General features: G+C 34.2%; 1 protein-coding gene across 1 annotated transcript in view; it reads right to left on the bottom strand.

The window, feature by feature from the left end:
* Positions 1 to 9,034: 9,034 nt before the first annotated feature.
* The window catches only part of LOC125278596 (MAM domain-containing glycosylphosphatidylinositol anchor protein 2-like), a 188,478-nt gene continuing 173,678 nt past the window's right edge, over positions 9,035 to 23,834 (bottom strand). The window contains exons 14-17 of the mRNA XM_048207883.1: positions 20,903 to 21,064; positions 14,635 to 14,768; positions 14,316 to 14,415; positions 9,035 to 11,252 (exon numbers count right to left, since the gene is read on the bottom strand). Coding sequence (XP_048063840.1) covers positions 11,164 to 11,252; positions 14,316 to 14,415; positions 14,635 to 14,768; positions 20,903 to 21,064 — 485 coding nt within the window. The 3' untranslated portion in view covers positions 9,035 to 11,163. The remainder of the gene's footprint in view (positions 11,253 to 14,315; positions 14,416 to 14,634; positions 14,769 to 20,902; positions 21,065 to 23,834) is intronic.

Consider the following 23,834-nt stretch of genomic DNA (forward strand, 5'->3'; position numbering starts at 1 on the left):
TTGCTGTTTGACTGACTGAAAGACATCTTTTCACAAGTTTTTCAGCTGGATTCATATCTAAATATTATCAAATCACAATTATAACAATGAAAATGACTTTTTGTCAAAGTTTAGTATTTTTTGGTTGATTTTGAGGATGAATTTTGTCCATTTTCTAAGCGGGGTCTCATCATAATGTAACAATATTGAAAAAGACATTTTTTTCAGTACAAAAAAATACAAAACTTTGACAAAAAGTAGCTTTTATTGTCATAATTGTGATTTGATAATATTTAGATATGAATCCAGCTGAAAACACTTGTGTAAAGATGTCTTTCAGTCAGTCAAACAGCAAATAGTGGAGCTCTGCAGCATCTACTGGATAAAGTGATAATTTTTTACTTTTAAAACTGCATTTTCCTAAAGATGGGCAAAAATCTCACACTAAACCATGTCAGATTATCCATGTTATCCCCATGAATGAAAGTTAGAAATGTGGGTCTTTTATAAAGGGAATTTTACATAAAAAGCTGTTTTTGTATAAAAACCTATTTAAAAAAATATTTTTTAATTTATTTATATAAATTTAAAAAATATGATAAATCCTCCAAAAACTGCACAACTGTGGAGTAAAAACATTAATAAACAGAGTAAAATTACATTTGTTAAAAAAAATATATATATATATATATATTTTGTTACAAAATTACATTTTGTTGCCTGAGGTCTGTGGAGACCCCAAAGACCCTGAGTGTGCTTCCCAAACGAAGACCGCACAAGAGTTAAATCCATAAACTGATGGGATAATTCTCTATATGAAGCACCTGATGGAACCCATTTAGGTTCCATCTAGAACCTTTTCTTCTCTTCATTTACTTTCTTTTGATTTTGGAATGAAACAAGAGACGAAGTGTGTGTTTACGGCGCTCGAGCGATAAAAACCTCTCTTCGAGTCTCTCTTCTCTTTGTTTCTGAAGAACGTCAGCTCTGGACACACTAATTATACCCTCTCAGATCGATCGGCTATGAGACCTGCTCCTGAACAATCCATATATCCGCAGCGCTGCGGGTCGTCGCAACATACAATTAAAAATTCACGCTCCACTGTTCATGCACGTCAACACTGTGAAGATCACGAGGCCTGAAACTTTTACAGAAGTCCTTGTTCTCGAGTGGACTCGGGTCAAATGCAAGTTCATCTGTTGACCTTGTGCTTCAGATTCACTGCAGATGCATTCAGTGCATTCGTCTGAAGAATGTGGAGGACATGCCCAACAAAACTGTGAAGATTTCATATTTCTGTCACGACCAAAAGCAATTTCATGTTCAGTGTGACGGGAAAACTGCAGGTCAGGTTGTTTCAGTGTAAATGATGATTCTGACACCTCATACAGTCGATCAGCAGACGTTCCTGAACAAAACCGATGTCTACAGCTAAAACACGCCATTCAGATGTTTTAGATTCTGTTTCCTGGACAGTTCAAATCAGAGTTAGAGTTAAAGTCACATTTATTAAGTTTGGAAGCTGAAATAATGAGATAAATGAGTCAAAATTATGACAGACTAAGTCTTTAAAGATTATAAAGTCAACTTCTGAGATAGTCAAAATTATGACTTTCTATATGTCTTAATTATTACTTTTTAAGCCATAATTTTTATATAAAAATATTTAAATGTAGTATTTCATCATTTTGTCTTTTTGTCTGAATCACAACCTTTGAAGTCATAATTTAGATTTTTGGCCATAATTCAGATTTTTTTTTTGTTTGTTTGTAATAATTTAGCTTTTTGTCAAAATTGACTTTTTAAGTTAGAATATTGTCTGTTGGTCATAATTTGGACTTAATATATCATAATTTACATCATAATATCTTAATATACTACATAATTTACAACTTTTTGTCATAATTTAGATTTTTTTTGTCATAATTGACTTTTTAAGTCATAATTTTGGCTGATGATCATAATTTCAACTATCATAATTTTGACTCATAATTTCAACTTTTTGTCATAATTGACTTTTTGAGTCCTAATTTTGACTTTTTTTCATAATTTAGATTTTTTTGTCATAATTTCAACTTTTTGTCATAATTGACTTTTTGAGTCATAATTTAGACTTTTTTTCATAATTTAGATTTTTTTGTCATAATTTCAACTTTTTGTCATAATTGACTTTTTGAGTCATAATCTTGACTTTTTGAGTCATAATTTAGATTTTTTTGTCATAATTTCAACCTTTTGTCATAATTGACTTTTTGAGTCATAATTTTGACTTTTTTTCATTATTTTGACTGTCATAATTTTGACTCAAATTTCAACTTTTTGTCATAATTTCAACTTTTTGTCATAATTGACTTTTTGAGTCATAATTTTGACTTTTTGTCATTATTTTGACTGTCATAATTTACTTTTTAAGTTATAATTTAGACTTTGTCAAGTCATAATTTAGAATTTTTGTCATAATTCACTTAAACCATTTTGACAACAATTATGACAATTTTGACAATTTAAATTTTTTTGCCATAATTGACTTTTTATTTAGTTATAATTTTGACTTTGTCATTGTTTCGACATTTGATTTAATAATTATGGCTTAGTATGTCATAATTTAGACATTTTGTCATAATTTTGACTTATGTCATCATTTTGAGTTATTATGCCAATTATGACTTTTTAAAGTCATAATTTAGACTTTTTGTCATAATTTAGATTTTTTTTTTGTCATAACTGACTTTTTAAGTAAATAATTTCAACTTTTTGTCATAATATTGATATTTTTTGTCACAATTATGGCTTTTTAAGTCATAATTTCGACCTTTTGTCATAATTTTGAGTTTTTTAATGTTCTAAATGTGACCTTTTATGTCATAATTTGACTTCATAAATCATAATTACACTTGACTAAAGCATGATTAAAAGCACACTGAAGCAGCCAGACCTCCAGCCGTGTAAAGAAAGCGGCGTCAGGCAGAGGACAGAAATGTGATGTACTGTCCCATCAGACAGACGCACCGCTGCATGTTAATGAGCGTCTGAGGGTCACATGACCTGATGTTCCTGAACTCCAGATTCACATTCAAACCAAGGTTATCTGCAGAAATGAATGTGAGCTTCATCTGTGGGGAAAAAGGGAATGTGAAAGTATAACAGAACTCAAACACGCGCCTGCAGGCGTCAGAGACACAGGATGAAGGTCTGCAGCTCATGAAACCACGGATCTTCCCAGTGTCACAATCAACATCATCATCATCACCATCACAAACCGAAGGTCCAAGTGAAGGCTGGTTCATCTCGCACAGATACTTTTAGACTTTTGATGCATTTACTAACATTGACAAGCAACAAGCATATTATTTAGTGGATTCAATTTTGTGACTCAAGTCATAATTTTGACTTAGTATATCATAATTTAGACTGTCATAATTGATTTTTAAGTCATAATTTCATCCAATTATGATCTCAGATAATCAGTGTTATTTTTGTATCGATATTGTTTTTGTTAATATTTTGAATATTTTATTTTACATTTCCACTTTAATTTTAAAGTTGTAGTAATTGTGTTGTTTTTGTCTTTTTTTTCTTAAAAAAATATGTCTGTATAGTCTTTATGATTGTTTATTTATTAGATTTAGTTTATTTAGTTTTAGTTATTTTAGTACTAATAGTTAAAATAAAATAGTTATAATAAAATAAGTAAAAATAAAATATATTTTGAATAAGATTTTATATTTTTAGGTATTATTTTAATTTTAAAGATCTAGTAACTGTGTTGTTTTTTGTCATTTTTTAAAAAAAACAATGCTTAGTTTTTATTACTTTTTATTTATTAGTTTTAGTTATTTTATTACTTCAACTCAAACTAAATGAAAATTAGAAATGTTGCCTTAAAAAATATCCAAAATAAAATGTTTTATATATATATATATATTATTTTCAGCTAAAATTTCATTTTATTTTCAGTTATTTTCAGTGACATAAAAAGCAACACATTTGTGTTTTGTGATGCTGGTTGGGAAAATGAGCTTGTTTCTGGAAAAGCCGTTTTGAAATCAGTAACTTCACAACAATAGTATCAATCGACACACTCAAATGCTTCAAAACGATTTCATATTGTCACAATATCATACTCCAACAGTGCGAAGCTGAAAGATCAGAAAATCAATCAAAAACACATTCATGACATTCACACGGAGGTGTTGATGTAAAGCCAATACAGACAGGAGGAAAAATAACATATAATGGCTCACAAAAACACAGCAAGAGCATCAGATCAGGAGTACAGGAGACGCCCGAGACTCAGAGACACCATTAGCAGCTTCAGCACAACCACAGAACCCGCTCAAACACCCCATAGAAACACAGATCAGGGTCACTGAGCTTCTGTGGTTCAGAAACTACGAGCTTCTGAGGCATAAATACTGCTCTATTGGTTTCAGACATTATATTTTATTACATCAAAACTATTTTTGTGATTTATATCATCTAAACCAAGGGTTAAATATTTGTGCTAGGACAATACTATCGATGCATTGCAATTTGTGGATCATTTCTGATATTTTCCAAATGCATCGCAAACAGCAGATGGCGCTCTAGGATAGTTTTTAACCGCACACTCAAATGCTCATGAAGAAGAGCGCTCGTGCATTCGGCTGAATCTGCGTTCATCGCAAACACTCTTGTCATTTGCTTCAACCTTCTCGAACTTTATGAATGATTATTTTATAGAAGGTTCAAGTGGTGTGTGTAAGGCATTGGAAGCAAGCAGAGTGCGGCTGTTTCTGAAGCATGCAGCGTCATCTGCTGTTGAAAACTAAACTCAGAATCGATTCGAGAGAGAATCGCGATGCATTCGGATGATGTTCCTTTTTTGAGGAACATCATATAGTAACAACTTAAGGGGGACCGTTTTCAAATGAATAATAATGATAAAAATAATAATAATAATATATCATGTTTAACCCTTTGGTGCTGATTTGTTTACTTCAATGTACTATATTTTAGTTTGATAATGTTTTCTATTTAATATTTTGTATTTTTAGAAGATTTTATGGTACTAAATTATATTACAATCCATTTATTGACTTTTTGAGCATAGAGCTGAAAATTACATTTTCAACATAAAATGTGGTAAAATTCTTTGAATCACAGACTGAAGTTTGGTCTCTTTTTAAAGACGACATTTGGCAGATTATTTATATAAGTGAAAAAAGTGAACTTAAAAAATAATTTTACATTAATTGTTATGAAAAATAAATAATACAGTTTTCACAAAAATACTATTTTCAAATTTTATATGAAATATATATTTTTCAAAACACATTTTATTTTAGAACTCTAGAGAAAACCAAAGCCATAAACTTAAACAAGTTGTGTTCCGAATTTGAGGTTGATATCTCAAAAAATGAGCTTTCAGTCAGATTTAGTTAGGCTGCAGTACCACACGCTTCCACTAGATTCGTTTCCCATTTATTTCCAATGCACTCAATTTTGGTGTAACCTTTTCAAATCATGTCTGTTATTTTTTTTGTGTGTTCACATAGCAAGTGCCAAAACCTTTGCCAAGTTTCGTAAAATTCCGATGAAGTAAAAAATTCTAAAAAAAACAAAACGTACATTTTTTTCTGTCAAAAATGACCAAAGAGCACCAGAGGGTTAAAAACCTATTATTTATACAGTAAAAAACTGTTAAAAATGCAATATTATCTGAAAAATATTTAATATTACATAACTGTATCCTTTTTACTTTTGTAATTTAAGATGTATAAACCTAATGAGAAACATCAAAAAAATAAATAAATAAATAAAAAAAAAAAAAAAAAAAAAAAAAAAAAATAAGAATAAGTGGTAATGTCAAACTCTGTACATTTGATTCTATCTATTATATTATGTATTTATAAATAAATAAATATAATAATAATAATAATTTGGCTTCATTAATTTTATTTAGTTAAAGGCCCCAGTTTGTAAACCTCTGATCTAAGCAACATTTTCAAAATCAAATAGTACATTTTATATATTTTTTTTTTTTGCATCTGTTCTGAATTGCTCTATTCTTTAATTTTTGTTAAAAAAAAAATTAAATAGCCTATAATGCATTTAAATGTTGTGCAAGATGGTTTTACTCCTGACAATATTTAATATTTCAATCAAATAATCAGTGTTTTTCTGTGACAACATGCCCCGGTATAAAGTATCATTATTTTTTGTAGCCGAGACTCTAATGTTTGTGACTAAACAGACACTTTCATAAATCAATAACGTCTAGTTAGAACGCAAACTCCTCCAGGAGGATTTTCCGCAATGCGTTTCACCGACACAGATGTAAAATAGCTTTCTTTATTATTTTTTCATCATTAGTTGCAAGAATGGCACAAAAATGGATGGTAAATCCAAAGAAATACAGTGAAAGGAAGCATTATTGGATATAAGTGAGTGGAATGACTGAAGGATCATTACAGGACATCAGATCTTCGACATGGACAGATTTCCAATGATCTACTAGAACAGTACAGTGATTTAACACACAATAAACACACACTTTACACTGTCAGAAGCTGCTGCATTCATGAATTGGTGTTTGTGAGTGAAGCGGTGGATGATCTGCAGTCATAAAGCCCTTCTGAAGCTCCAGTGTGAAGCACTAAAACACTCTGATGCTCGAGCCGAGAGACTTTAACACTGAAACACACAGGACATTCTGGAAGGTCATCGTCTACATTGATTCTCTTGAAGAAAACTGCAGTCGCACATGTTCTGTCGCCGCTGGAAAAGACCAGCTAACAGGGAACGTTCTTCCAGTAACGTTAATAGAACGTTTGTTTAAAGTTATCCGGTCTTAAATAAAGTTAGCACAATCACTCCTGGAACGCTCTTCTGGAATATTCTAGTTGGTTTGATGTTTTTTAAATGTTACAATTTGTTTCAGAATGTTCCAAGAATATTCAAATGTAACGTTCCCGTAATTATCAAATGTTTTATCTAACGATTTTTTGTTTTGTTTTAATATTTAAAAAGTGGACGTTTTGAACATTCTTCAGAAATAATGTTTGGCAAAACATTCTTAGAACATATTTTTGTTAGCTTAAATGTAACCAAACAATATTTTATCATGGCATTCGAGCTGGGCGATATCTTTATCCCGATATTTTTCAGACAATATTCAATATACAAATGTTGAGATGTAAAAAGTAAAACACTGTTTCTCACTAAACGAACACAGAGAACATTTTTCGTTCATATGCACCAACAATACATAATGATAAACAGCAATATTCACCTACATTTTATTTTTACTAACACATTTTAATGCGTGAAAAATGCCACACGAGGACGAAAACAATTTGTAAGTGACACCAAATAAAAAAAGTGCTTTAAAATCATCTCAATACTCACAAATGTTGCATAATTTATTATCAACAGCAAAATCATCGCAAATATTTTCAGAGTATTCGATATATCGCCCAGCTCTAAAAAGACAAAAACATCCCAGCTAACAGGGAACGTTCTCAGAACGTTCTCTCAAGGTTATGAACAAACATTCTTCCAGTAACATTAATAAAATGTTCGTTCATGGTCTTTAATAATGTTAGCACAAAAACATTATATATACATACATTTTTAACGCTTTTTAAATGTTACGACTTGTTTCGGAACGTTCAGAGAACATTTAAAAGTAACGTTCTCACAATGTTTGCAAAATGGAACGTTCACATAACCAAGAAAAAACACTTGTTTTGAATGTTCAGAGAACTTTCAGAAATAACATTAACTTAATGGGAATGTTAGGAAAACGTTCTTAGAACGTATTTTTGTTAGCTGGAATTAAATACACGATTTGATATGATAACAGAAGCTAAGATGCCTTAAGCCCTTAATTAACATCATGTACAGGTTTGTTTTATTGAAGACGGCCCATTTGAACATCACACAGAAACACTGTTTCAGCAGTATATTTGACCTTTAAAACGTTTGATTCTCAAGTCCTGTAATGAGCTTCAGTCATTCTTCTGTGAATGGAATCTTTTACATCATGTGACTCTGTTTGCCTACCTGACCCGTGGGACACTGCATATACCTGCACATATATGTGACGAGCTCCAGTAAAACCAGCGGATCGTCTTCATTATTCACCAGCTATTTCAGTAAGAGGTCACAAACTGAAGGTTGTTTTGGAAGGAAATTGTACATTATGGTATAGCGATTCACGACCGGTTCTGTTGTTTTCCACTAATGTAATGCGACAATGTGGCGAGTGCTGAAGAATATTAAATGTTTCCATTATGAACAGGCTACTGAGGTATGAATACATTTCTGTGGCAATTCAAGTAAAAGAGTTGAAATGAGAGGCTTTACACGTCTGCTCACTCGATTCACTTTCTGGCGCTTTACCATTCCTATATATCTATAAACATCATACAGTACAGTGCATTTATTTGATCAAAAATACAGTAAAAATTGTGAAATATTTTTACAATGTAAATCAGCTGTTTTCTATGTGAATATATAGTAAAGTGTAATTTATTCCTGAATTTTCAGCATCATTACTCCAGTCTTCAGTGTCACATGATCCTTCAGAAATCATTCTGATATGATGATTTGACGATCAAGAAACATTTATGATTATTATCAATGTTGAAAACAGTCATATTTGTGTGGCTGAAACCATCATATATTACCATTCAAAGGTTTGGGTTCTGTACGATTTTATTATGAAAGGAAATTAATACTTTTATTCAGAAAGGACGCATTATATTGATCAAAAGCGAGAGTGAAGTGACCCGAAACTTTCCATTCATCAAAGAATAAAAATAAAAATTGTACAACTTTTTCCACAAAAATATAAAAGTTTGCAACATTGATGATAATAAGACCCATTTTTAATAAGTGAGCACCAATAATAATTAACAAAAAGTGATTATTCAATGATGATCAGCATATTAGAAAAACATCATGTGACACTGAAGACTGGAGTAATGATGCTGAAAATTCAGCTTTGATCACAGGAATAAATTACACTTTACTATATATTCACATAGAAAACAGTTGATTTACATTGGAATAATATTTCACAATTTTTACTGTATTTTTGATCAAATAAATTCAGCCTTGGTGAGCAGAATTCATTATTCCACAATATGTGAATTTCGTCACAAACGCAAGCATGCACTTTAATTTCTCACTGGCTTTGCAGGGGGACGGTCACATATATGATGCATTTTTAATGGTTGAATAGATGTTGTGCTTCCTTTGACTCGTACATAAAACATCTCATATAAATCTCAATGAACAGAGCTTCTTTACATATACAAGTACAGTTACCAAACCGGCAAAGTCGACATTTCTCTGCCCACTTTGGATATTTTCAGCAATGCAAGGGAGACGACGAGAAATAAAGACAGTAAAGTTGGAACATTTCAACGTAAATAAGAAGAAGAAACGAGACACAGTTTCTTGTCAAAACAGTTTTTTTACAACACCCTTTTTAAAAAGTGGCCGGCCGAGCGCTCAGGTAGATGCCGCCACCGTTTCTTCATAGTTTGTGTGTAAAAGCTGAGACACATTCTGGATAGAGTAATAAAATATTATTATAATTATGAATATTTCATTTTTTTTTTTTCTCTCAGAATGCACATCGTTCGGTATATAAATGACAGAGGCATGAGGAGGGACGGCGGGCCTGTCCGTTCCGAGGCCCGTTTGCGTTTCCTTATCGATGGAGAGCGTGAGACATTCAGCGCAACACCTGCAGGACGTCCCCGCGTCGTCCATTCGTGACGGTCACGGTCGCGCCGCATTCCAGCACTTGAGGGGCGATAGAAATGAGTATAAAATAGCCCATCAGAGATGTTAGAAACATTGATGTTTGGTGTCGATGGCCAGGCTAACGGATCGGTTTTTAACCTGAAGGCACTTCTTTTTTTAATGGCAGAAATTCTGTCACTCAACTGGAACTGGGAACGGCGTCAAACCAGAGTCTTTTACCGTCACGGATGCTCGTAATCGCACGAAACGTTGTCCGTCTTCCGCTCGGGAACGTGAGCACAGTGTTGTGAAATCAGGCTGCTACTGGAAACGCTCCTTTATTTGCGTTTTAAAGCACCAAGCCAAATGAAACCAAAGAACAAATCGAGAGATGTGAGAAAAGGTAGACCCGAAGGTGAGACGTTCTGCTGATTGTACTCCAAATCACCAGCGTATCGAATCTTGGACGAAAGGGAATTGCGTGTGAAACTGCTTTTGCTTCCCTTTCGGATAAATCCATACATCCAGATGGCGAAGTAGTCGTTGTGCTTGTCAGACTGTGTTCAAATCCTCTGTCGGGTCCGGACGTGATGGAGAATCCTTCTGAACCTCAGCAGAAAATATTTTTTTGTTTGCGTATCGTCGCTGTCGGGCGGAAACCCCGTATCTCCAAAAACCGCTACTTTTCAGGAAATGGGAAAAAAATCGGTATTATTTCAATAATTAAACACCGCAGTGTCAAAGTTATTATTGTGGTTAGGGTTTATATATGGTCAGACACTTGCATGTGTCATTATGTTATTAACATTTGACCAAAATCAAGCTCAAATTGAGTTTTTGACTGATTGTTTTGTCTGTGCTTCGAATTACATTTTCATGAACACACACAAGTTATAAAATGTATTGTAGCTCAGTTTTTCTGTCATTTGGCCAAAAACTCAAGGCAAATGCAAGACCAAGAAACTCTTCTCTACTCCTCAATACATTATCATTAGCCTATATATATATATTTAGTGTTTCTTGAGTAAAGAAAACGCTGTACTTATTCAAAGAAACAGCTCTTTATTTATCATTGCATTGCAAACAAGCAGAGACGTGCTAAACTTATGATGTTTGACTGACAGTTTGAGGAGCCAATGGAGTTACGAGCTTTAGTCACAAGCTATTTTTAATACTTTTCAATGGTTAAATATTTGCAAAACCTACAGATGGATGTAAAGGTTGACTGATAGTAATGATTTATGAAAAAAGAGAAATTACGAAAATATGGAGATACGAGGTTTCTGCCGGAGAGCAACAAAATATTTATTACTTTTCTGTTTAGGTTTGTCATCGTTTCATGGTGTTATTCCCGGTGTTGTGCCTTCTCAGCAATCCGAAAGCATAAATCTTTGGTGATAAAATATTACGGGACGCATCTCGAGTCTCTTCTCACGTGGAGCGTCACCTCTGATGAAAGAATACGGTAAAAAACAGTGTGACGCTCAATGGCCATATACTGGAGCCGGTGTGTGGAGCCGCTCCTCTGATCGCTGTGGGGAAACAGAGAAAGACCATTATACGATCACGATTCCAAGTTTCGATTCCAATAAGGCAAAAAAAGTCAAACATTTAGATATGAAACATATTTATCTTGTCTTTTTGCAAAACATTCTGTTGCTGAATACCATGAACAAAAATCCCAAAGAGCTTACACAAGGAGCTTTTGCCTGTGATTTTAACAAAAATACCATAGCAAAAACAACTACACTCTAAAAAAAATACTGGTTTAAAAACAACCCAAGTTGGGTTGAAAATGGACAAACACAGTGATTGGGTTATTTTTAACCCAGTGGTTGATTTAAATGTTTGACCAATGTGCTGGGTAGTTTTATTTAACCCAACTATTGATTAAAAATGACTATATATCTGGCTTAAAAATGAACCAAAAATAGGTTGTAAATTAAAAATCAGACACATAATTACTAGTGGCAACAATAATAATCAAAAGGTGAACTTTTAATAAATGTTTATTGGTTAATTATTATTCAATTATTAAACATATTAATAAATGTTCATTTCCAACATGTTCATTTTAAGTGAGCAATGCAGTAATTTTTAAACAATAGTTGAGTTAAATAAAACTACCCAGCAGGTTGGGTCAAACATTTAACTGAACCACTAGGTTAAAACAACCCATTCGCCAAGTTAAAACAACCCAATCACTGGGTTAAAACAACCCAATTGCTGGGTTAAAACTACCCAATCACTGGGTTAAAACAACCCAATCACTGGGTCAAAACAACCCATTTGCTAATTTAAAACAACCCAATCACTGGGTTAAAACAACCCAATCACTGGGTTAAAACAACCCAATTGCTGGGTTAAAACAACCCAATCACTGGGTCAAAACAACCCATTCGCTAAGTTAAAACAACCCAATCACTGGGTTAAAACAACTCTTTTGCTGGTTTAAAACTACCCAATCACTGGGTTAAAACAACCCAATTGCTGGGTTAAAACAACCCAATCACTGGGTCAAAACAACCCATTCGCTAAGTTAAAACAACCCAATCACTGGGTTAAAACAACTCTTTTGCTGGTTTAAAACTACCCAATCACTGGGTTAAAACAACCCAATTGCTGGGTTAAAACAACCCATTCGCTAAGTTAAAACAACCCAATCACTGGGTTAAAACAACTCTTTTGCTGGGTTAAAACAACCCAATCACTGGGTTAAAACAACCCAATCACTGGGTCAAAACAACCCATTCGCTAAGTTAAAACAACCCAATCACTGGGTTAAAACAACCCAATTGCTGGGTTAAAACAACCCAATCACTGGGTCAAAACAACCCATTCGCCAAGTTAAAACAACCCAATCACTGGGTTAAAACAACTCTTTTGCTGGTTTAAAACTACCCAATCACTGGGTTAAAACAACCCAATTGCTGGGTTAAAACAACCCAATCACTGGGTCAAAACAACCCATTCGCTAAGTTAAAACAACCCAATCACTGGGTTAAAACAACCCAATTGCTGGGTTAAAACAACCCAATCACTGGGTTAAAACAACCCAATCACTGGGTCAAAACAACCCATTCGCTAAGTTAAAACAACCCAATGACTGGGTTAAAACAACTCTTTTGCTGGGTTAAAACAACTCTTTTGCTGGGTTAAAACAACCCAATCACTGGGTTAAAACAACCCAATCTCTGGGTCAAAACAACCCAATCTCTGGGTCAAAACAACCCATTCGCTAAGTTAAAACAACCCTTTCACTGGGTTAAAACAACCCAATCGCTGCATTAAAACAACCCAACCGCTAAGTTTGTCCATTTTCAACCCAATCTGGGTTAGTTTGTTTTTAAATTAAATAAATGAGCAAAAGCACAAATCAATAGGCCTACAACTGAATAAAGTTCAGTTACAGAAATTGAAATAAAATGTAATCAAATTTTTACTTTTTATTTTTTTCACTTTTTATTAATGAAACATAGATTAATCCTTATTAACGTTACAAAAGTTATTCAGTCAAGATCAATGAGTGATTTTCTTTTTCTTTTGATCTTTGATTAACGTTAATGACAGGCTTCAGCGGTTTTATGAGGCTGCTGTCACTTTAAGACTGAATGCACGGATCCAATTTACTGATACACATGTGTCCATTCAAGCGCAAGAACATGCAAAAGACAACTCAGTTCAGTATTCGCGCACTACATGAGAGGACGCTTTAGATATGTGCACCGAAAACAGCGCTCTAGTGCCGAATTGGATTCTCTTTCACATCTTCTTTCGCTTGAATGGTTAAAATCACATTGAAATGGGAACACAGGAATCGTTAAATGGAATCGAAATGCACGTGTGCCCGGTTCTTGGAAATTTGGAACAAGTTCTTAAAAAGAAACGATTTTCGATACTCAACCCTACTCGCTATAGTGTATAGTTTGTTAAGGTATTCTGCATGTTTCTATAGGGTGTTCAAATATGGCTCTAAAGACACTGACATGAACATGTTTTGTGATTACTTGACTACACTAAGAGTCAGGTGTGCTAAAGACACACTGTGATCACTGAAAACACTGAGAGTCATTCATGTCTGGAGCGCAAGCGAGTTAACAGCATTAAAATCCGCCTCATGTTTTTCACACTTACAGCTGGTCATAAATGTCTGAACTGTATTTCTGTAATTCACAAGCATCCTCCAGCGCATATGACTATTCTCTAGATATCCATGAAGCTTGTATTTACGACACAAACAAACCTCATGGAGAGATCGATATATGAAACTCTTTTAATAATAATGGAAAACCTGATGCGCTGTTATATTCCAGACTAATAATAATGATTAACACATAACTTCACTCGATGATTACAGCCTTAGTTTGGCTCCAGAAGGAAGGCTTTCAATTTGCTCACGTATTTTCAGCAGAAGTGGAGCCACGTCTCGCTCTCACCATCAGTCTTGTCAATTCCAGCCCATTACCTGCCCTCATTTCAGTTTTTCTCGCTGTTTGTTCTAGTGTAATTACTGAGCTCTCTTGGACAACATTGTGCTTGCTGCAGCGCACGCAATTACGGCCTGGTTACCATGGAGATGCATGCTCGATACATACGATTGGACGGAGGGTCAGGACACTCCCCCTCCTCCAGCGTGACATCATCAATGGCAATGTCCCCCTCGATCCCTGGACCGCGGATCCCCTCAAATATCACCTGCGTGATGGAAATAGAACACAAAATCAAATGCTTATCTCAAGAGCCTCTTCTGCAGTCGACAGCATCTTTGAGAGGTTGTGCACAATCCCATAATGCATTCCGATGAGCGCAGTGAAAAATCAAACATGGTATATATATATATATATATATATATAGACTAAACAGTTATAAATATATATAAATACTGAATAAATGTCCACTGCACATTTCACTCACCTGGAAGGAGGAAATAGGGTGGATACTAATTTTGGCTTGTCTCCATCGGTCCCCTTGGTTCCCGCTGAGGGACCACACTGGACCTGCGTCTGAAGTCGACTGACCTTTCTGCTTCACAAACGCATTCAGAGTGCCTGTGGGAAAAACACAATCAATTAATTTAACAACTGACCTCCTCAGTGCGGCCCAACAGAACAACTCATGACTGTAAGAGTATCTGAAGCTGCTGGAGAATCAATCAATCAATCCAGTTATAAAGAGTGGAAGTGCATTGAACACACTTCGACCTTAGTCAGTTAGCAAACATGTCTGCTTTAATGGGCAGAAGGTATGTTAAAACATTAAGGCAAGACATTACAGGCAAAAACATAGTTTTTTTTAATAGTGGACTAGTGGAAAGTAAACATCCAAAATACACTTATTTTATTGCACTTTATCTATTTGGCTGTAGATTTCAATCACAATCCATCTCTTTCACGGCACTGAGTTTGAGTCAGAAATCTCCACTTCAGAAGCTTTACATACAGCAAACTTTACAGTTTTATTCATCTATATTCTGAAGGGTTGATTTGCTTGATTTATATACAAACAAATTATATCAACTAATTATATCATGCGCTCACAAAGTATTTAGTATTTAGTAAAACGAGCGAACAGATTATTATATCATGCGCTCATGATTTAGTAAAAAGTGAACAAATTACTATATTGTGCTCACGATTTAGTAAAACGAGCGAATGAATTATATCATGCGCTCACGATTTAGTAAAACAAGCAAACGAATTATTATATCATGCGCTCACGCTTTAGTAAAATGAGAGAACAAATTATTATATCATGCGCTCACGATTTAGTAAAACAAGCAAACGAATTATTATATCATGCGCTCACGCTTTAGTAAAACGAGAGAACAAATTATTATATCATGCGCTCACGATTTAGTAAAACGAGCGAACAAATTATTATATCATGCGCTCACGATTTAGTAAAACAAGCAAATTAATTATTATATCATGCGCTCACGATTTAGTAAAACAAATTATTATATCATGCGCTCACGATTTAGTAAAACGAGCGAACGAATTATTATATCACGCGCTCATGATTTAGTAAAACGAGCAAACGAATTATTATATCATGCGCTCACGATTTAGTAAAACGAGCGAACGAATTATTATATCACGCACTCACGATTTAGTAAAACGAGCGAACGAATTATTATATCATGCACTCACGATTTAGTAAAACAAGCGAATTAATTATATCATGCGCTCACGATTTAGTAAAACGAGTGAACGAATTATTATACAATGCGCTCACGATTTAGTAAAACAAGCGAATTAATTATATCATGCGCTCACGATTTAGTAAAACGAGCGAACGAATTATTATATCACGCACTCACGATTTAGTAAAACAAGCGAATTAATTATTATATCGTGCTCACGATTTAGTAAAACAAATTATTATATCATGCGCTCACGATTTAGTAAAACGAGCGAACAAATTATTATATCACGCACTCACGATTTAGTAAAACAAGCGAATTAATTATTATATCGTGCTCACGATTTAGTAAAACAAATTATTATATCATGCGCTCACGATTTAGTAAAATGAGCGAACGAATTATTATATCATGCACTCACGATTTAGTTCTGTCAGGACCACTATCGTCAAATATGATAGATAATGCATAGAGTTTGTATTGGCGGTATGGTTCTGTTCTGGGCAAGAACTCCCTGCGCATCCATGCAGCCTAGCATGGATAAGAGCAGGGAGAGCAGCAATAAACCCCCCAGGGTAAACAGAACAGGACCAACATGCAGATATCATTAAATGTCATGATTTAACATACACATTTTTCGAGAATTAGTCTGATTCAGGGGAAATAATAGACCATCCTGACTGAAGAGAGGAGGAGCTGGGGATGGAGGAGGGTAATTTGCTCCTGAGAAATGCAATAGCTGCTGATAATACTGAGGAGCTTATATATAGATGCTGTAATAGGCGTCGTATTCCTATAGGTAGACGCAAGTCACCTGGGAGTCAGCTGATGCAAGCTTGACTGACGTGACCTGCCAGAACTGACACTAACGCTAGATTAAAACGAGCGAACGAATTATTATATCATGCGTTCACGATTTAGTAAAACGAGCAAATGAACTATTATATCATGCGCTCATGATTTAGTAAAACGAGCGAATGAATTATTATATCATGCGCTCATGATTTAGTAAAACGAGCGAACGAATTATTATATCATGCGCTCATGATTTAGTAAAACGAGCAAATGAATTATTATATCATGCGCTCATGATTTAGTAAAACGAGCGAATGAATTATTATATCATGCGCTCATGATTTAGTAAAACGAGCGAACGAATTATTATATCATGCGCTCACGATTTAGTAAAACGAGCGAACGAATTATTATATCATGCGCTCAGGATTTAGTAAAACGAGCAAACGAATTATTATATCATGCGCTCACGATTTAGTAAAACGAGCAAACGAATTATTATATCATGCGTTCATGATTTAGTAAAACGAGCGAACGAATTATTATATCATGCGCTCACGATTTAGTAAAACGAGCGAATTAATTATATCATGCGCTCACGATTTAGTAAAACGAGCGAATGAATTATTATATCATGCGCTCATGATTTAGTAAAACGAGCGAATGAATTATTATATCATGCGCTCATGATTTAGTAAAATGAGCGAACGAATTATTATATCATGCGCTCACGATTTAGTAAAACGAGCGAACGAATTATTATATCATGCGCTCACGATTTAGTAAAACAAGCGAATTAATTATATCATGCGCTCACGATTTAGTAAAACGAGCGAACAAATTATTATATCACGCACTCACGATTTAGTAAAACAAGCGAATTAATTATATCATGCGCTCACGATTTAGTAAAACGAGCGAACGAATTATTATATCATGCGCTCACGATTTAGTAAAACAAGCGAATTAATTATATCATGCGCTCACGATTTAGTAAAACGAGCGAATTAATTATATCATGCGCTCACGATTTAGTAAAACGAGCAAACGAATTATTATATCATGCGCTCACGATTTAGTAAAACGAGCGAATTAATTATATCATGCGCTCACGATTTAGTAAAACGAGCAAACGAATTAATTATATCATGCGCTCACGATTTAGTAAAACGAGCAAACGAATTATTATATCATGCGCTCACGATTTAGTAAAACAAGCGAATTAATTATTATATCGTGCTCACGATTTAGTAAAACAAATTATTATATCATGCGCTCACGATTTAGTAAAACGAGCGAATTAATTATATCATGCGCTCACGATTTAGTAAAACGAGCAAACGAATTAATTATATCATGCGCTCATGATTTAGTAAAACGAGCAAACGAATTATTATATCATGCGCTCACGATTTAGTAAAACGAGCGAATTAATTATATCATGCGCTCACGATTTAGTAAAACGAGCAAACGAATTATTATATCATGCGCTCACGATTTAGTAAAACGAGCGAATTAATTATATCATGCGCTCACGATTTAGTAAAACGAGCAAACGAATTATTATATCATGCGCTCACGATTTAGTAAAACGAGCGAATTAATTATATCATGCGCTCATGATTTAGTAAAACGAGCAAACGAATTATTATATCATGCGCTCACGATTTAGTAAAACGAGCGAATTAATTATATCATGCGCTCACGATTTAGTAAAACGAGCAAACGAATTATTATATCATGCGCTCACGATTTAGTAAAACGAGCGAATTAATTATATCATGCGCTCACGATTTAGTAAAACGAGCAAACGAATTAATTATATCATGCGCTCACGATTTAGTAAAACGAGCAAACGAATTATTATATCATGCGCTCACGATTTAGTAAAACAAGCGAATTAATTATTATATCGTGCTCACGATTTAGTAAAACAAATTATTATATCATGCGCTCACGATTTAGTAAAACGAGCGAATTAATTATATCATGCGCTCACGATTTAGTAAAACGAGCAAACGAATTAATTATATCATGCGCTCATGATTTAGTAAAACGAGCAAACGAATTATTATATCATGCGCTCACGATTTAGTAAAACGAGCGAATTAATTATATCATGCGCTCACGATTTAGTAAAACGAGCAAACGAATTATTATATCATGCGCTCACGATTTAGTAAAACGAGCGAATTAATTATATCATGCGCTCACGATTTAGTAAAACGAGCAAACGAATTATTATATCATGCGCTCACGATTTAGTAAAACGAGCGAATTAATTATATCATGCGCTCATGATTTAGTAAAACGAGCAAACGAATTATTATATCATGCGCTCACGATTTAGTAAAACGAGCGAATTAATTATATCATGCGCTCACGATTTAGTAAAACGAGCAAACGAATTATTATATCATGCGCTCACGATTTAGTAAAACGAGCGAATTAATTATATCATGCGCTCACGATTTAGTAAAACGAGCAAACGAATTATTATATCATGCGCTCACGATTTAGTAAAACGAGCGAATTAATTATATCATGCGCTCACGATTTAGTAAAACAAGCGAATTAATTATTATATCGTGCTCACGATTTAGTAAAACAAATTATTATATCATGCGCTCACGATTTAGTAGAACAAGCGAACTAATTATATTGTGCTCACAATTTAATAAATCAATGGAACGAATTATCATATTGTGTGCACGATTTACATAAAACGAGGAGACAAATTAGTAAAATGTACTGACGTATTAGTAAATAGTGGGAATGTCATGTGCAGGCCTCTGTAGTTTTCCCTCTGTTGACAGTATTTTCTGATTTATGATAAAAAGAGAAATCCAAAATCTATCAAGAATTAAGAACCTGGCTTCATCCATTGTTCAGATTTCTGTTCTGGAAAGGTATGCAAAAGTGTGCATATTTAATTAGAAAAGGGCTCATTTGCATATTTAAACACAACATTTCAGAAAACCTGTAATGCGCAACATTCGTACTGTAATTAATCAACTTGGGGAAGTATGGTGATACATATTAATTAACATTTTTACCCTCTTTAAGGGTCCCGTTTGCATTAAACAAGACATTGCTGTCAGGTTAAGATCATTGATCATCTGTTTACAGAGATAAACACTTCGAAATTATTGAATCGACTCCCCTTTCATTAAATTCCAGCTGCTTCACAGGGATCAACAGTGTCATTTAGAGATGAATAAGGTGTTGAGGCGATCTGAACGTGATCTGCTGTGCTGCCGGAGGTCTGTGGCGTGTGGAGCAGCACTAAAGGAAGCGCAGCGATCGCTGGAGACGGACAGTGTTTGCTTTGAGCTCTGGGATTTAATCCAGCAAACAAACGAAAGAGAAGAACTCAGAGGCAAACTCTGAAGTGAGTGTCATTAATCAGCTGTGACCTCTGAGCAGGTACTGCGGCTTCTGTGAGTGTGTGTGTGTGTGAGAGAGAGAGAGTGTGTGAGTCTGAGTCTGTGTGTGTGTGTGTGTGTGTGTGTGTGTGTGTGTGTGTGTGTGTGTGTGTGTGTGTGTGATTGGAAACTGAAATAAAATAAGTTACAGCTGAAATCTGACTAAATGACTAAAACTGAAATAAAAATAAATTAAAGCTAAATAGAAATATTTTTATAATTTTTATACATTTTTATGTCAGTTTTAAGTTGTTTCAATACATCAAGTTAAACTAAATAAAAAATCTTACCTTGGCAACTAGCTGAAATAAAATATATATATATATATATATATATATATATATATATATATATATATATATATATATATATATATATATTATTTTACTTCTGTTAATATTTATTTAATTTCAAGCAACAAAAATGATTTTTTATGGTTTTAGTTAGTTAACCCTGCGAACATTTAGTTATAATGAAGGTGGATTTGAACAAGTGTGACAACATGCCCCGATATAGGGGTCAAAGTGTGTAATTTGATGGTCAACAAAGAGTGGGAATTTACAGTCGATTTATGAAGTCGAGAGTTTGAGGTTTGAGCGTATGTCATCACACGCCACAGTAATGGAGCGCTGGAGTCTGCGGGTTTGACGTGACCTGCTAACATCTCAACCGTCATGCTAATGCAGGAACCTGTCAGCAGCTGTAGATCCCGTCAGTTAAAGTGATAAAGCGAGAGAGTTTCACTGACATCACTTCACTACTTTACTTTCCCATGTTTTCAGCATATCTGCTGCACGAGTGCACGTGGACGTCATCTTACCGATGTGTTTGCCGTACATGTGATAGTAGAAGGTGAAGCAGTACGCCGGAGGGCTGGTGATGCTGTAGGGATTCTTGGGGGCGACGTTAAACGTGGGGCTCAACAGACGAGCCGTGTCGCCCTCTTTACGAGGTCTGGAGGTCTCAATGTACATGTAGAAACCTGGAAATGACACGGACACAAGGATGTGATGAGCACTAATATTTGACCAAAATCTCATGTTATTAAAGATGAAGGGTATTTTAAGACAGTATTGGCTCGATGACAAATGCTTCTCCGATCCCCAAATACATAAAACATCAGCCTTTATATATTTAGTGTTTCTTGAGTAAAAAAATGCTGTACATATTCATCATTGCATTGCAAACAAGCAGAGACGTTCTAAACTGTGTGCAGCACTTCATTCACAACAGAGGTGGGTGGAGTTATGAGGTTTGACTGACAGTTTGAGGAGCCAACGGAGTTATGAGTTTTAGTCACAAACTCTTTTTAATACTTTCATTATTAGCAAAACCCACAGACAGATGTAAAGGGTGACTGACAGTAATGATTTTTTGACAAAAAATAAAAATTAAGAAATATGGAGATACAAGGTTTCTGCCCCTACAGCGAAGATATGTAAAAAAATAATATAATAAATAAATAAGTATAAAAAAATAAAATACTAATATAGCTGCAAGCAGCAATTACGGGGCCAAGCACAAAAATGGCACAATAACCCAGCCAACATGGCTGTGAGCATTAGACCAACTGCAACAGTGAGCAATTAAAGACCTATTAAGATCATTCTAGGCAAACAAGCTGAAAAATTATAAAAAATGAGGATTTACTGGTTCATCACTTTCGACCAATAGGTGGCGCTGTGTCCAAATTGTTGTGGTATGGTCAGAGTGAGGTGACAATGACACTTGCAAAGTTTGGTGTCAATATGTCAAAGCATTGCAGAGATACAGCTTCAAGAGTGAGTTTTGCATCATGCCTCAAAATCGTTGCTCCGATATATGAAAACGGTTTGATATATCAACTTGAAATCCATAACTTTTGGTCGGCATGGACTGAAGATGATACGGTTCGATTTTGGTGAAAATCGGAGCAACGGTCTAGGAGGAGTTTGAAAAAGTAGGTTTTTAAAGAAAAACAATATGGTGGACAGGAAGTTCAGATGACTATGGCAAATTTGATATCTATGTTCTCAGCATGACCCAAGGAATCTATTGTAATTTCATTACAATCAGTTAATAAAATCAAAAGTTATTAGCATTTTTGTAAATTTTGTTATTACTTTTGATCACAAGGTGGTGCTGCACCAAAACTTTTTGACTATTGTAAGGACATGGTGCCAAAGACGCATACAGAGTTTTGTAACGATACGCTAATGCGTTCGTAAATTATAGCATTTTAGCACATAATTCTAAATGGCCGACGGACAAAATGGCTGATATGTAAAAATTTGATAACATTTGACTCTGCATGATTCCCCAAATCTAACGAGACCAAATTTATGATTTTTGGACAAAGCCATCAGAAGTTATAAGCAAAAATAACCATTTTTTATATCTCCGCACCAGTAGGTGGCGCTGCGTCGAAACACTGCATGATGCCTCAGGTCATGCTTGTGATGACATGTACCAAGTTTGGTCTGAATACGATAAAGCGTTGCGGAGATACAGCCTTATGTCTATTTTCACAAGCGCAACATTAAATTTGTTCGCGTGTTTTTCGAAAACAGTTTGAGGAATTGACTTGAATTCCATAACTTTTTGTCAGCATGGTCTGTTCAATTTTCATGAAAATCAGAGTAACGGCCTAGGAGGAGTTCAAAAAAGTATGTTTTTCAGAAAATTCAAAATGGCGGAAAAATTTTCATGACGAAAAATGACGTCATATGGTGCATTCGGTGCTTGGCCCCTAATAATTAAATACTACATATAAATAAAATAGTAATATTATACTAAATAGTAATAGCCTTTATAGTGCTGTACTTATTCAAACAAACAGTTCTTTGTTTATCATTGCATTGCAAACAAGCAGAGACGTTTGCGTGCAGCACTTCATTCACGATAGCGGTGGGTGGAGTTATGAGGTTTGACTGACAGTTTGAGGAGCCAATGAAGTTATGAGCTTTAGTCACAAGCTCTTTTTAATACTTTTCAATGGTTAAATATTTGCAAAACCCACATAAACACGTAAAAGGTGACCGATAGTAATGATTTTTTGACAAAAAAAGAAAATATGGAGATACAAAGTTTCCACCAGACAGTGATGATATATAGATAAATAATATAATAAATAAATATATAAAAATAAAATACTATAAATAAACTATATTCAAATACTACATATAAATAAAATAGTATTATTATACTAAATAGCAATAGCCTTTATAGTGCTGTACTTATTCAAACAAACAGTTCTTTATTTATCATTGCATTGCAAACAAGCAGAGACGTTTGAGTGCAGCACTTCATTCACAACAGAGGTGGGCGGAGTTATGAGGTTTGACTGACAGTTTGAGGAGCCAATGAAGTTATGAACTTTAGTCACAAGCTCTTTTTAATACTTTTCAATGGTTAAATATTTGCAAAACCCACATAAACACGTAAAAGGTGACCGATAGTAATGATTTTTTGACAAAAAAACAAAATATAAAAATAAAATAAACTATATTTAAATACTATTAATAATAATTATTTAAATGCATTATATATATATATATATATATATATATATATATATATATATATATATATATATATATATATACACACAAAATAAAAATAAAAATAGCTTTATTGGCTGTGAATAAAGAATATATATTATCTATATACGAGAGAATATTTGTATAAAATATTTAGAAAAACAAAAAGCTGACAGGAAAAAGCTCACATTGAATACTTTATAATCAATTATTAATATTTGGTTGGTTCTCTCG

Source organism: Megalobrama amblycephala, linkage group LG11, assembly GCF_018812025.1.
Source record: "Megalobrama amblycephala isolate DHTTF-2021 linkage group LG11, ASM1881202v1, whole genome shotgun sequence".
In the NCBI taxonomy this organism is placed as follows: domain Eukaryota; kingdom Metazoa; phylum Chordata; class Actinopteri; order Cypriniformes; family Xenocyprididae; genus Megalobrama; species Megalobrama amblycephala.